This window comes from Rattus norvegicus, chromosome 7 (assembly GCF_036323735.1).
Source record: "Rattus norvegicus strain BN/NHsdMcwi chromosome 7, GRCr8, whole genome shotgun sequence".
In the NCBI taxonomy this organism is placed as follows: Eukaryota; Metazoa; Chordata; class Mammalia; order Rodentia; family Muridae; genus Rattus; species Rattus norvegicus.
In genome coordinates this window covers 114,264,616-114,279,355 of record NC_086025.1, presented here as the reverse complement: position 1 = coordinate 114,279,355, position 14,740 = coordinate 114,264,616, and the positions used below count along the sequence as shown (strand labels likewise).

Here is a 14,740-nt window from a genome sequence, read left to right as displayed (position 1 = left end):
CACAGAACACAGCTTCTGGTACGTTCTCTACAATCCTTTCCACTAGAGCACATTTTGGGCCTTCTAGCTGTCTTTACAATCATACTGGGACCACTAAGCAATCACAGGATAAGCTTTGTGCTCTTTCCTTAAAATTGCTAAATTGAAATTTAATTCTAAAATTATACAGTGGCTTAGTACAATAAAATGTTGTCAAAGACAAGCGCTAGCTTGTGTCAGCCTAGACTTCGTTAGCTGATCCTTTCTCTCTTTCTTCCTTTCTTTCAGCAGCCCTGGCTAACTTTGAACTTCTAATCTTCTTGCCAAGAATAGACAGGCATCATCATGTCCAACCAAGATGTCTGAATTCTCATATTAGTCATAATTAATCCCTTGAAATTTTCAAGTTTGCTCTTTGTTACTACTTTTTGCTCAGTCTTTAATGCACATGCACACGCACACGCACACGCACACACACACACACACACACAGTCCAACTGTATAAACTACATGCTCTGTATAAATACTCCCAATTTACTCTAAAAAAAGTAGCCACATTTTCCTTTATTTCAAATAAATGTCCTATTTGAATATATAATAAAAGTCCACAGTATATTTGATTTATAAATACAAGACATAATATATAAAATATAAATATTTAAGATATAGAATATATTAATATAAATATTGAAAATATATTTAAAATATAAAAATTATATGTCCTGGAACTCATTTTGAAGTCCTCCGACTCAGAGATCAGCCTGTCTCTGCCCCCCAGTGACATTACTATTTTAATGCAGCAAGCGCTTGTCTATGTCAAGAACCAAGATGGAATGAATACTAAGACAATCACCCTCTACTCGTCGTGAAGTCAACAGCCCGTGCTCCAGACTCTTCAGGTCCCTATTAGCTTTCTTCACACGGACGGTGGAGTCTGTGTATCAATTTAGCAGATGAAATGTGAGTGGCTGAAGGGAAAATGTTCTAAGGTCACTTGAGACTTTGGGGGAGAGGGGCAGTCAGCAAGGCACAGGGCAAGAGCCACAGGACAGTAGAAACAAGTCAACACTAGTGCGCCTGCACTTCTCTGAGCCTGCCCACTTGGCACAGAACTCACTCGCTACGTAGCTGAGGAACATTTGAACTTCCATCCATTCTGCTTCCACCTCCCAAATGGTGGCATTACAAGTACACACGACCACACCAGGTTCATTACCTGCTTTTTCCATTTACATTCTTTATTCTGGAGTTGTAGGCAGTTCTGATAGGCTAAGATTGGAAGCAAATGCTCTGACAGCATGAAGATATGATAGAGGATTTACCACTATCAACATGACAGAAACAGTATTAAAAGCAGACAAAATTTTAAATCACATAGCAGTCTGAAGTAGCACTAAATAATAGTTGTCTCTGTTCTTTTCATTAAGTCATAAAGAACAAAGTACATTCATACACTTAATATAGCAGGGTTATCTACAGCCCAATTCTGAGAGTATTTCCAAGAATTTTCAAATGCTAGTCCTCATAAGTGATCTGTTTATATATTACTTCAAATAATGAAATCACAGGGCATGCATATTCAGTGGTGCTGGGAAAAATCTGCAGTGCATCCCCTCTGCTTCCCATTAGGCTGGACAGCCTTGACTGTTCTCTGTGAATGGTTCTCTCTGACCCTCCTAACAGTTTATCCCTCCATAAACGTAGCTTTAAAACCAGCACTACAGCAGGGACCCTCAAAGCCGACTGACCTGCTTCCCAAACCTCCACATCACCACACTAGACCTGGCCAGCAGATCCTGTCTCCAGAGAAAGCTACCGTGACCCTGCAGAGCCAGAGCAAGTTCCACGTCACTAATGGAACAGGGGAGCAGGCCAGTGAGGACCAAGCCTGCAGGCTGGGAGGGGGCAACGCTCTGAGGCAGAAAGCTGCACTGACTGCCGGGCGCTTTAACTGCTCTCTGCTTCCAGCAGCTCCATCAGACAAACGTTTTGACCAGGACCTGACAGCTGTCAACTCCGCCTTTTCATTTAGCATCACTTTTTCCCTCCAAGCACATGACTCAAGCTAGTGATGCTCTATCCCAAGGCTATATAGCATGTGCTTCATTATTTTTGAGACAGGCTGCACTACGCAGCTCCAGCTGGCCTGAACTAGCTATGTAACCCAGATAGTAACCTAGATAACCTCAAACGGGGTCTCTTCCTACCTCCCTAGCGATTGGATTACAAACATGTTCCCCCCATATCTGGCCTGCTAGAACCTGTCTGAGGGCAGTTTATTGATGGGATTATTAAAAAGCAAAATTGTCTACACCACAGTGCCATGGGTAGGTCACAAAAACCAACAGGGCACACTTGAGCAAGTTTAAAAAATTTGTCTATAAACTTAGAGAGATCATACTCAATTATGGCTCAGATAACAAAACGACATGAGTTGAGACTTTCTTGATATTGTTTACTAATGTCTTCATATAATAAGCTGCAACACTATTTATCATCCTCTGTGTGGTAATATGTATAAGTTCTAAACATTTTTCTACTTTCAAATTTTTTAGCTTTCAAATAAACTAATGAATGCCTCAGGTTGTCTATGTGTCAGGTAAGGCAGGCAGGTAGGCAGGCTCATGGCTGGCAAATATAAAGATAAACCCAATGCTCAACTCACCTTCTGGGTGGCTTCTTTTTTCTTTTTATCCTCTTTCTTCCTTTTCTTGTCTTCCATTAACTGTTCTTCCCTTTCTTGCTCCTTCTCTCTGTAAAAAAGACACGACAGCGAGGTCATACATGTATATTCAGCCCTTCTGTAGCAGAGGCCACGGTATCAATACCTTACTTACAGCAGAATGAACGACAAAAAACCCAGGACCCTTAGGCACTCCTCTATCAAGGCTTGCCATCCCACACAAAACATTTATTATATAGACTTGTTTTCAAAGATGCCTAAGAGCGTTTCTATAATATCTGTACACACACAGGATTAGTGCACGTTTATTTAGGAATAGGCTTGTTTTCAATATAATATATAGTTGACTTCTCATAATATTTAAAACATAATACATATATATTAATTCAGTTGTGGTATAATTTAGGTGTCTGCCCATGATCTCTTTGAAATGGTGAACATATAAATTTCTGTTCTATAGTTTTCAAATAAACTTACTAACACCACATGCTGCATATATTTACTGTGAGTGTGTGTGTGCATAGGCATGTGTAAGTCAAAGGAAGAAGACCTTCACTTTATATTGGGGTTTGGGTGTTTTGTTTGTACTATGTGTACCTGGTGCCTGAGGAGGCTAGAAGAGGGCACTGGATCTCTAGAACTAGAGTTATAGGTGACTGTGAGCCACCCTGTGAGTGCCAGGAATTAACTTAGGTCATCTGAAAGAGTAACAAGCGCTCTTAACCATTGAGTCATTCTTCTAGCCCTGACACCTGACTTTTGTTGTTGTTGTTGTTGTTGTTGTTGTTGTTGTTGTTGTTGTTGTTGTTGAGGCTGAACCTAGAGCTCTCTGTTTCTAGGAGACCAGGTGGCTGGCAAGCCCCAGGGATCTACCTATTTCTCATCCCTAACCCCATGCCCCAGAACTGGGATTACAGTTGTGGACCACAGCCTGGACTTTACAACCACCACCACTACCACCACCACAAACCGTAAGTGCTGGGGATCTAGCTCAGTTCCTCATGCTTGCACAGAAAGCACTTAACGTACCTCGCCATCTCCCCAATCCCGATATATGTGTTTCTAAGGAAGGTACTAAGAGTCCTAGAAATCAAAGTATTCTCTGTTGGGTGGGTGTACAATTGCATCTTTCTCCTACAAATACAAATTCGGTTCGTTGATCTGCTCCACTCATTAGCATAAAAACAATACACATTAATAGACCTGTTGAGAAATTGTGCAAAATCATAAGATACACAATTTATTTTACAAATTCAAAGTTCATTCGATGTCTATCTCCTGTGAAACAAGGCCAACTCACCAAGAGCATAGCCTCAAACAGAGGGTTCCCATTAGTAAACAAGCCTCAGATAGCTTACTGAACACCTTAGTGGGCAGAGCAGTCAGAGACCTGGCTTCCCCACAGATGCAGACACAGAACACACACAGCCTAAGGCAGTTAGGATTTTAGGTAATAACATATCAACTCAGCACTTCACAGACACCCTCTAAATACGACCAAGATAAAACAGACTAAAGAAACAATTAAGGAGCTAACAGGTCTGCAAATGGCAAAACTCACAAAAAACGATTCCTGAGGGATTCAAGTGTAGTCAGATACACTCAGCCTACAACAAAAGAGAAGGGGAAGAGCTGAAGTGGGCCCTCACGAATAGGTAATCAATGCTTTACTTACAAAAACAAGACTTTCTATACCAGAAGTGGCAGTGGGAAGCTTTAGGAAGTAGAGCGAGGATTATTGAGTTATAAACTAGTACTGGCTATATAGTGAAACTCTATGAAAAACAAACAAACACAAACAAACAACAACAAATACAAAACCACAACAACTACCAAAAATAAAAACAAAACCAAAAAACCCAAAAATCAAAACCAAAACAAAAAAGAACAAACCTAACCCAAGTTGTAATATTAAAAAAAAAATTATTTTCCTGTTAAGCTGTAACTGAATCCACAGATACAAATATTAGACTTTCTTTTCCACCCCTCGACATAAATATACAAAAGGTTTATGTGCAAAACAAGTCCCAATCCTAACTTCCACGTGAAAACACAACCAAAGGCAAGCCTGCCTCCAACTCGCGTAGGTTCAGCAATGCATCCCCTGACAAGGACAGTGCGCAGGCTACGTGAGCCTGTAGCACTGGGCGGGGCTGGAGACAGGGTTTAGTGGTTAAGAGTGCTAGTTGCTTAGTGTAGAAGACCTGAGGTTCGAGTCCTAGCACACACACGGGCAGTTCAACCAATGTCCTTTTATAACCTTTGTGGTCACCAGGCACTCATATAATGAACATATATATATATATGCAGACAAGACATCTATATAAATTTATAATAATTTTTAAAAGAAAAGTGGGACAGATAAGTGCTGACCACCTAAGGGGCTGGCCAGAATCTCCATTACAGATGGCTTTAGGGGTGCTGTGGTTTCTCTCCTCAAGCAAAAGGAGATGAGGTTCCTTGTCATTACCACTCAGTGCCCACATTTTATAGTGAAACTGGTTACAGAAAAGGAGCAGCCAAAGTCTAGACATCTCCTGCTTAAATATTTGGTGCTCTGATAAAACAGGGTATTTTTTCTCGTTAAGTCTAAAATTTTCAGAATTAAATTTATATTAAAAATGCCTCCACTTAAAAAGTTCATTTTTAATAAGATACATTCTCAAAAAAAAAAAAAACCTAATCTTTTTCAAATTCTATTCCTATGAACAGCTAATTCAGGGAAAGAGAATGAAATTCATGCTTTCTAGAAGGACATTATTTCCAAAGCAAATATTTTTCAAAGATTTCCAGGAGACAAGCTTTGCTTTCTCCCTGATTTTTTTCTTCCATTTCATTATCAAACAGCATCTTGGTACAATCAATTTAAGTCTTCTCTTACTCTTCACTTTCTTAGGGAAATTTTAATTCCCCCTGACTTGTATGGAGCTCAGTTACCTCTTAATTCAGGTAGTCCCTAGCTAGGTTGCACAGAAATACTGTTTGGGGAGCTCTAAACCATCCCTGTGCTGACTCAGAACCCAAGCAGAGTGAGAAGGACACCCACTCTAGTGGTAATGGGTGTCAGTAAAGAAAGGCAGTAAGACAACGGCAGTCAGGTTTTTCAAGTCTCAAAAAAAAAAAAAAGTTACAAAAATGCAAGGGGAAACAAACAAACATGGGGAATTGGGTGTAAATTGGTTAACAGTAAGTACTAACTGTTTTTAATAAAACACAAACATATACACATAACTGTCCATCTAGCTACCTATTCCTGCCTACCCCCATATCTGTAACCATGAAGCTACAAAACAAAGAATACTCAAATAATAATGATCCAAAGATTTGCAGCTTTAAATACCATTCTTTACTAAAAGAAACAGAACTATTTGAAGGTGGGGAAACAAAATGCTAATTCAGGGGCTAGGGCCAGGAAAGTTTAATCTGAAAACAGGCTGCTTGCCACAAAGCAGGAAATCCTTAAAAAGGATAGTCTGAAGGGGATCCGACTATCTGGGACAACGTAAGAGCACTCTAAGTAACGCTAGTAGAGCTTACACACCATTATATAAATTAGTAAAACACAAAGGACAAAGGATTTCCTAAGAAATGAATAAATTATGAGAGAGGGGAATGGAACATTCAAAGAGTTTAAAAACACCAACCCATAAATACTTTTCAATTTTAAAAGGGAAAGGAGTAATAGGAGGCTGGCAGATACAACCTCCACCAAGTACTCTATTGCCCATTTAACACCGGGGTAACATGTTGGGATCTATCAGACAACTGCACCTTCAGACCAAGACGAAAACTACAAAATAAATGGCTTAAAGCTTCCATCAAAGTCAAGGAACGCTGGAAAACCTGTGAGTAGAGGGAAACTAAGGAGATAGGACCAAAGGCACCAGGCAGTCAGTCCTTCTGCCATGAAGGTTCCAATGCTGACTGTGCATTTTGTTTTGGTTTATTTTGAGGTTGTGTCTTACTGAAGTGCCCAGGTTGTCCTAGATGCACTATATACAAACTGGCCTCAAATTCAAGGCAATTCTCCTGCCTCAGCCTCCAGAGAACAGCAATTTCAGGTCTGAGTCACTGTGCAGGGTAGATCTTTGCTTCTTTCTGGTGGTTATACTGCAGGAGTGCAGGAGAATGTTCTGTTTGCCAGAAAACACTACAGCATTGCAAAAGAGCTGCGCACAGTGCCCGGGAGCCAGGTCACAGGTTTATTCTCTAACAACTTGGTAAACCATGCAGATTTGAACTCTAAATTTGAGACTGTTTCCCCAAACAAACACAAAGCTATCACCCAGGCAGCATTCCAGTTCAGTGAGACAGCAATCACGAGGGATTGTTTACTCTCTGACTCCTCCATTCCCAAGTATTCTAACAAGCAGCTAAGCTTGAAAACTGTTCATACAAATGCATTCACTAAAATTTACACTTTAAACCTTTACCAAACAATGGAGTTGGAGTGAGATGGCTCAGCAGTTAGAGTACCGTCTGCTCTTCCAGAGGAACAGGGTTCATTCCTAGCACCCACGTGGAAGCTTACAAGTGTATAAGTTCAGTTCCAAGGGATATGCCACTCTCACAGACATACATGCAAGTAAAACACCAATGTACATGAAAATAAAAACTTCACACACACACACACACACACACACACACACACACACACACACACACACACACAGTACTTGAATAAAAAGGAAAACATGCAATAGTGCCTGAGCTGTGGCCCAGCATGAATCTTGCTCTGCAAACAAATTTAGACACTGAAGAGCAATGGAGGCAACATTCCTGACACTAAGCAAAGGGAAGCTAAGAACAGCTGATCTGGACTACAGCTCTCCAGTGCCAGCACTTAGTGTGCAAATTCAACCTCCACTTCAACTCATCCATTCTGAACCTACCACCACCACCACCAACAAAAAATCCATCAAATTCTAGCTCTCATGCCTTATTTGCTTCAATAAAATCTTCCTTACCAACTCAAATTCCTAAGAAATTTGTACTCTGTGTACACAACACAACCATTGTGTGGCTCTTTATGGCTCTACAGACATTAAGGCAGACATCATGCCACCACCATTGGCCTCAGAGTCCATAAAAATGGCCTTATATAGCATTCCTGGTCTTGTCAGGGATGTAGCTTAGGGATACCTTTGTGGTTTTTTCACAACCCTCCCTTCCTACCAGGAGGCCTGGAAATGGATCTTGTTCTTTAACAAATACTAGGTGTCTACCATGAGCCAGGCACTTTTCCAAGCATGGGAAAAGGCAGAAACAAAGCCAAGCTTCAGTTTGTAGAAGGAACAGGGAGTAAGCAGGGCATACAACAAAATATGTGCCCAAAATATAGGCTTCAGGTGGCAATGGGACAAGGTGAACTGATGGAGAATAGCAGAAGAGGTTACTGCCTTACAGGCATGGTTGGCAAAGGTCTCTGATAAGGACGCCTAGGAATAGAGATCATTGAGGCAAGGCACTCATTGGTCCAAGGATAGCAAGAGAGCATTCTACACTGGGAATGGCAAGTATTAAGGGGAAAGATAAGAGGAATGAGTGCTCAGAATAAAGGCATTTTCAAATCAGACAGCAGACATCTTCCTACACAGGACACAGAATCAGACTCACAAAACTCTGTAGTATCCCCACCTCCAACCAGAAGGTATTGAGATCTCCTGTAGCAGGCCTTATCTAGAGCATTCTGCACAGCACAGCACAGCACAGCACAGCACAGCACAGCACAGCACAGCACAGCACAGCACAGCACAGCACAGCACAGCACAGGAATGGGTATGGAGGTGACTGACTCTTCTTGTCAGTCTTACCTGCTTCATACAGGTACTGACAACACCAGAGGGGATCCATGTAAGTACATATTGTTGAAAGAATAAACTAACCTGAGAGCACGAGAGAGAGCGCGTGTGTACGCACGAGAGAGAGAGAGAGAGAGAGAGAGAGAGAGAGAGAGAGAGAGAGAGAGAGAGAGAGAGAGACTCAGTGATAGAACACTTGTTTGGTACATAGAAGCCTGGGTCCAAGCTGAAAAGACAACAAAGAGTGAACATTGCTTCCTATCCTTTAGATGGAAGATTCATTTAAAGAAAAGCCTCAAAAATAATGGAGAAAATCTAATAACCACACACTGTGACTGTGATGTACCAGCTACTGACCCGTAACAGTAAGCAAAAGAGTCTTCTGAGTGCTGACACCCTAGACAAAGAGACAGAGGAAACACAACGCCAGGAAATCATGAGAAATAGCATGAATAAAGCTGGGTGAAGGGACAGGAACATGAGACATTTACTGCTGCTGTTGAGGGAGTAGCATCTGAACAGAGATCTAAATGGAAAGAATCCTATGTGCTAGCAGTCTAGCCACTTGGAGCAGGAACACATTGGAGTCTGGGAATCTGAGGAGAGCCTGGCCAACACTGTGAGTGTCAGAGGGAGGGGAAAAAGAGAAATAGAGAAGAAAGAAAAGGAGTGGGAGAAGAGGTGACAAGGTAAGACCCAGTGGAGTGACTGCTGTGTGTTTAGGGGCTTATTGTGTTGAAGGGAGGCAGAGAGACACAGCCAGCCTCCTATGGATGTTCTCATATGTCAGGCTCCTTGTGCTTACTGTGTGATACCCCCAAAGCCCCAGATCGTCATTTAAACACACAAAATAAAAAATACCCACACCGTCTCTTTTGCCTCATTCATTTATTTCTGTGGTACCGCTTGATGTTGAGGACTATGGAGAGGCCAAGAGTTGTGCAGTAAAGAGAGCCAGTGCTTCTGTCCTTCCTGGGGCTCTCAACTAGACTTTTAAACCTGTTGTTGCTTGCCTCACCATAGAGGCGGCACAAGGTAGAAGCCTATGTCTTGTGTGTTCAGTTCTCATCTCCTAACGCACTCTGGAGTACTCTGAGGAGAGCTTGAAGTGTCTTTGGTGTTGCAAAGCATGAGCAGAAAGTAGACCAACCACCTAGATCTCCTGCCAGGGAGGACAAAGCCAATACCAAACACTGTGGACTGTATGGTGACACATGTGCAGTCACACTGTATTAATCCAGTTAAGAGATCACCCATGAAGGAGAAGAAAGGAAGGACTACCAGTATCTTTAACTAGAATAAAATGATGAACAGCTCAGTTTAGACTAACGAACAAGGTCAATTAGACAAAAAAAAAAAAAATTGCTGCATATATTCAGAAGAATCTTCTTGTTCTTAAAGGTCTGGCCATCAGTAGCCTCCAAGACCACTCAAACATTTGAGCTAAGTGGCAGCTCTTCTAGTCCCAGAGTTTGCAAACAACTCCATAGACTGGTGGACAAATCCAAACAGACATAGCCATTATGCACTGTCTCCTGTCTTTTATGTTAACATTTCTGAAAGAACAAGAGGTTGGCTGCCATGGCTGCAGGTGAGGGCAAGGCAGATGAGGTTAGAGAGCTGCTCTGTCTCAATACTGATGGAGATGTGACAGAACTGTGCACAACTACATATCTGCACATACACACAAATACAAATAAAATGAGAAACCTTGAGAAGACCCATGAGTTGTATCAAGGCCATAATCTTGGCTATAATGTTTTACAAGCACTGGTTGAAACTGGGCTACAGAACATATGGAATTCTTCTGAGTTGTTTCTTATACTGCACACAAATCCACAATTACCATTACAAAAAAATCAATCAAAAAAAAAAAAGAGAGAGCTTCAAACATGGACTCATCTTTTAGTCTCCTAATTAACACATTTCCAAGGACCTATACTTAAAAAAAAAAAAAGGAAAAAAAAAGATTTACTCACTTTATTTCATGGGTGTTTTGCAAGTATGTATCTGTGTGTACTATGGGCATGCTTGGTGCTCACAGAGATCCAAGGAGGGCATTGGATTTCATGGAATTGGAGTTACAGATGGTTATGAGCCATAATGTGGGTGCTGGGAACTGAACCCTGGTCCTCTGAATGAATAACAAGTGCTCTTAACTATCGAGCTATTTCTCTCACCTCAGGACCCAAACTTTAAACCAGTGGTTCTCAACTTTCCTAATGCTTCAACCCTTTAATACAGTTCCTCATGTTGTGGTGAACCCCAACCATAAAACTAATTTTGTCGTTATTTTATAGCTGTAATTTTACTACTGTTATGAACTGTAATGTAAATATCTAATATGTAGGATATCTGATATGTTTCCCCCCACAAAGGGGAAACTACTTTAAACCATTTTGAAAATAGCTATTTATCAAAGTTGTATCTGAGACTTTAGGAAAATTTTAGTCAATAGTCCTAGACATTCACTACCAAAAATATTCTAGAATCTACGTTTCATCCGATCATGTTCCAAACAGTTTTCTATTAAACAAGTGTTTCTTGTCTTAAGTGTATCAGATACCATGAGGTCATTTAGAACACCTCTCTACCACACTGTTCGCAGTAACTCTTTTAGCTGTGGTGGCATGCACCTCAGCTCCACCAACACCAACACCAACAATTCCAAGTCCCTTTTTGGCTTATTTCCCAGACTTTCTTATGACCAAAGACAGTCATGTAATGTTGCCATAAAGAGCACGTACGTGCAACTTCAATGGGGAACATACACGGTTCACAGCCTGTCAGAGAGCAGGATAGGAATAATGTGGTCCTGAGGTTTACAAACATCACAGCAGTTTTCTTACTGTGCAAGAAGGGGAAGACGCTCCCCTCGAGCCTGTCTTACAGCTCTTCCAGGACCCAGGAGATAGAGATAATTAAATGGTGATGCTGTTCATCAAGGGAGTGCATGCCACTCACCGTCTGCTCACCAAGAACTCTACAACAGATTTAAACACAATTTCCCAAATACATCTAATACCTGTGATTTGTCAAGTATGTACTTCCTTAAAAGACAAAAGGTAATCCTTGCAATTTATCAAACAGAAAGAAAATAACTAGGCACAAACCATTACCAATCAAATCCAATTAAAGATTAATGATACCACATGGATATTTGGGAAGAGAAAAAGTAACAAAAGAAGTGCAGTGAAAAGAGTTAAACGGTGCTCCAAGTACTCACTGAAAGTGTTTCTCATTTCAAATGCATCAGAAAGAGAGCCTGCTGGAATACATCCATGTAGGCAGAGGAAATTATATAGTAGGGCACTCCAAATATCTGTGTTGGATTTGTTCTTAACATTTTTTTTCAATTGTTGGATCCGACTGAGGGAATTTAATGGAATGCAAATGTAATTTGTAAATGATATTACATTAGAAGACAAGGTCAGACACTGCTAGGAGAGAGAAATAATTTTGAGACTAAGTGATTCACAGGAAGAAAACATAACACTATAGTCACAAAAACTTTAGTAGTGCATTTCTCTTTAATTCAGACAGGTACAAACATTTCTCCTGACTTCGGCTGTGTCTTGTGACATGATAAGAAATATATCAGTAACACACAACATTTAGCTTCTTTTGGAAATTGTGTAAATAATAATGGTGGTAATAATAATAATAAATACAATGTTTTATGTATCAAAACATCACACAGCAGCACTCCACTACTAATATATTCTGATTATACTAAGTTATCATTAGCAACTGGACTGCCTCATGGTGGGGCTATAAAATGCTATGATCACTCTCAAAGAAGTTTGGCAAGCTCTGAAAGAGTGAAACATGAGTTTGCTTATGGCCAGCCACTGCATTTCCAGAGAAAAGTGTACCAGGGAAAAGACTAACAAATAAACATTCATGACAGCTTTCTCTGTAATTGCTGGAAACTAGAGATGTCCAAATATACTTCAAGAAGTGAATGGGTATATTATGTTACAGAATACAGCAGACTACTCAGCAATAGCAGGGATGAAGTATTGATTATACAACACAAACAAACCTCAAAACAGTGATGACAAGTGAGTCCACTTGCCTAAAAATATTAGGAAATACAAATTAATCTATAGTGATAGAAGGTAGGCACATACAGGGGTAACTGAGGTTTGGGCAAAGGTAGGGAAATAAATGGGCGAAGGGAGACTTCAGTGGTAAAAAACATATTCATTGTCTTTTATATAAAATCAAGATGTATAAAATTGTGCAGTTTAAATAAAAGAATTTATTATATGTCAATTTTATCTTACTTAAAAAAATAGGTCTTTAAGAAAAGGTCCGAGATGACATTCCCAAATGGCTTCTTTCACGACAGGGCAGTAGCTCCTCTAGTCCCATGAACAAGGTCTCATCTCATCAAGTGAGACCCCACCTTCAGTGAGCCCACTATTTGCCAAGATCACAAACCTCTAGCATGGACTTTCTGCACTGGCAGCAGCATCAGAGGTGATGGGGATAAATCCCCATCTTTCAAGGCAACGACGTCTACTTTCTCCATCTCTATTTTCTTATTCCACTGCTTTACCCTCTGGATTCTTAACTTGCATTGAGTCAGCAAGGCCTACATGAAGTGCATCAAAGCTGTTTACTTTTCATTTTTGTGGATTTGATTGTCTTAAAATACAAAGGTTCTTTAAATTCAAAAGGCCCCTCATGATAGGTGTGGTGGAGAGAGGCAGGCAGATCTATGAGTTCAAGGCTGGCCATATCAAGTTCTGGGCTAGTCAGAGAAAGGGAGTTGGGAGGGTGAGGGGCAACAGACATACACACAGATGGGGGATCTCACCTTAGGTTTTTTTTTTTTTTTTTTCCCGGAGCTGGGGACCGAACCCAGGGCCGCTTCCTAGGTAAGCGCTCTACCACTGAGCTAAATCCCCAGCCCTTCACCTTAGGTTTTAAGGTAAAATTTGGTGAATGAAATTTTGCTAATATTACCTCCCATTTTACTCCCCAAGTTCTTTCCCACACATAATGATTATGGCAGGCTCCTGAGGTCACCCCAATAGTAGCCGTTTTACTGATATCCAAGCAGGCTAAGAAACAGGACTGTGATAAAGGCCTTATACTCTAATACTTATAATCGGGAGCCACTAAGACCTGTTTAAAACTCAGGAACCAGAAAATCCCACAAACACAAAAACCCACAATTCAGAGAAACACTCTACCTTCTACATTTGTCAGCAAGAAACTGAAAAGAAAGCTTCGGGAAGAACTATTCACTGCAAGAATAACTATAGTCCTAGCCAGGCAAGAAAATAAATTCGTCATGTAAAACCAACAGCATCAAGGCACACATACCTAGAAGAACATGGAGCACATTAACACTAGACAAGGGATACAGCCACAGACACTCAAGTGTGGTCATTTTTGTGCTGTTATCTGTTGCCTCTGGCCATGGCCAAATGTACTGAGTCCTTTATATTAAAAGAACATATAGGGCTAGTGTGCTGACTTAGCAAGTAAGTGAACCAACATAAGGTTGAGAGGAAAGGAAGGCTCCCAAAAGTTGTCTTCTGATTTTCACACCCATTCTGTGGCACGTACATGCCCATAAACATAATAATAATAAACTAACTAGTTTACAAAGATTAAATAGCTGGGTGTGGTGACTCCTGCTTGTAATCTCAGCACTTGGGAAGCTAACAAAGGAAGATGGACAAGTTTGAAGCCAGTCTGGGCCACAGAGTAAGATCTTCCCTCAAATAACTGCAATAGTAATAACTTGCTTTTGAAATACATTAAGACTTTCAGCAATTTCATACAAAAATTAAATTAAGTTGAAACTCCACTCCGTGGTAACTGCAAAGCAATTCAAGCATGGAGTCTGGCTAAATTTATGGTATCCAAACGCATCAGTGGCCAAGACCTGAAAAAACAGAAGTGCTTTACCAAGGCCACACACACAAAGGCCTCTTCTCTTCAGATGCTGACTGGAAGCTACAAGTTGAGCATGCCCAAGGGAGAAAGAAGTCTGTGGTCCTAAGGCACCTCTTGCCAACAGTAGAAGGAGCTTTGGCCCTCCTCTACCACTAAGCCACTTCCTCTCCCAAGAGCTACACTTGCACATGAGGAAGAAATGAGGACTTAATAATGTCGTAAGACTTTTAAAGCAACATTACAATTTATGGAATCCATGTGAAGAAAATGAATTTAGACAGCATGTTGCACTTCTGTCTGACTATATGTCCTTTATATAGCCCTGACAGGTACCATGTAACAAACACAGACACGATCAGAG

General features: G+C 40.7%; 1 protein-coding gene across 16 annotated transcripts in view; it reads right to left on the bottom strand.

Moving 5' to 3' along the window:
• The window catches only part of Tnrc6b (trinucleotide repeat containing adaptor 6B), a 217,437-nt gene that overhangs the window by 70,655 nt on the left and 132,042 nt on the right, over window positions 1-14,740 (bottom strand). For all 16 annotated transcript variants that reach the window (NM_138845.4, XM_039078367.2, XM_063262963.1 and 13 more), the window contains 1 exon segment: window positions 2,645-2,732. In NM_138845.4, the coding sequence (NP_620200.2) occupies window positions 2,645-2,732 (88 nt within the window).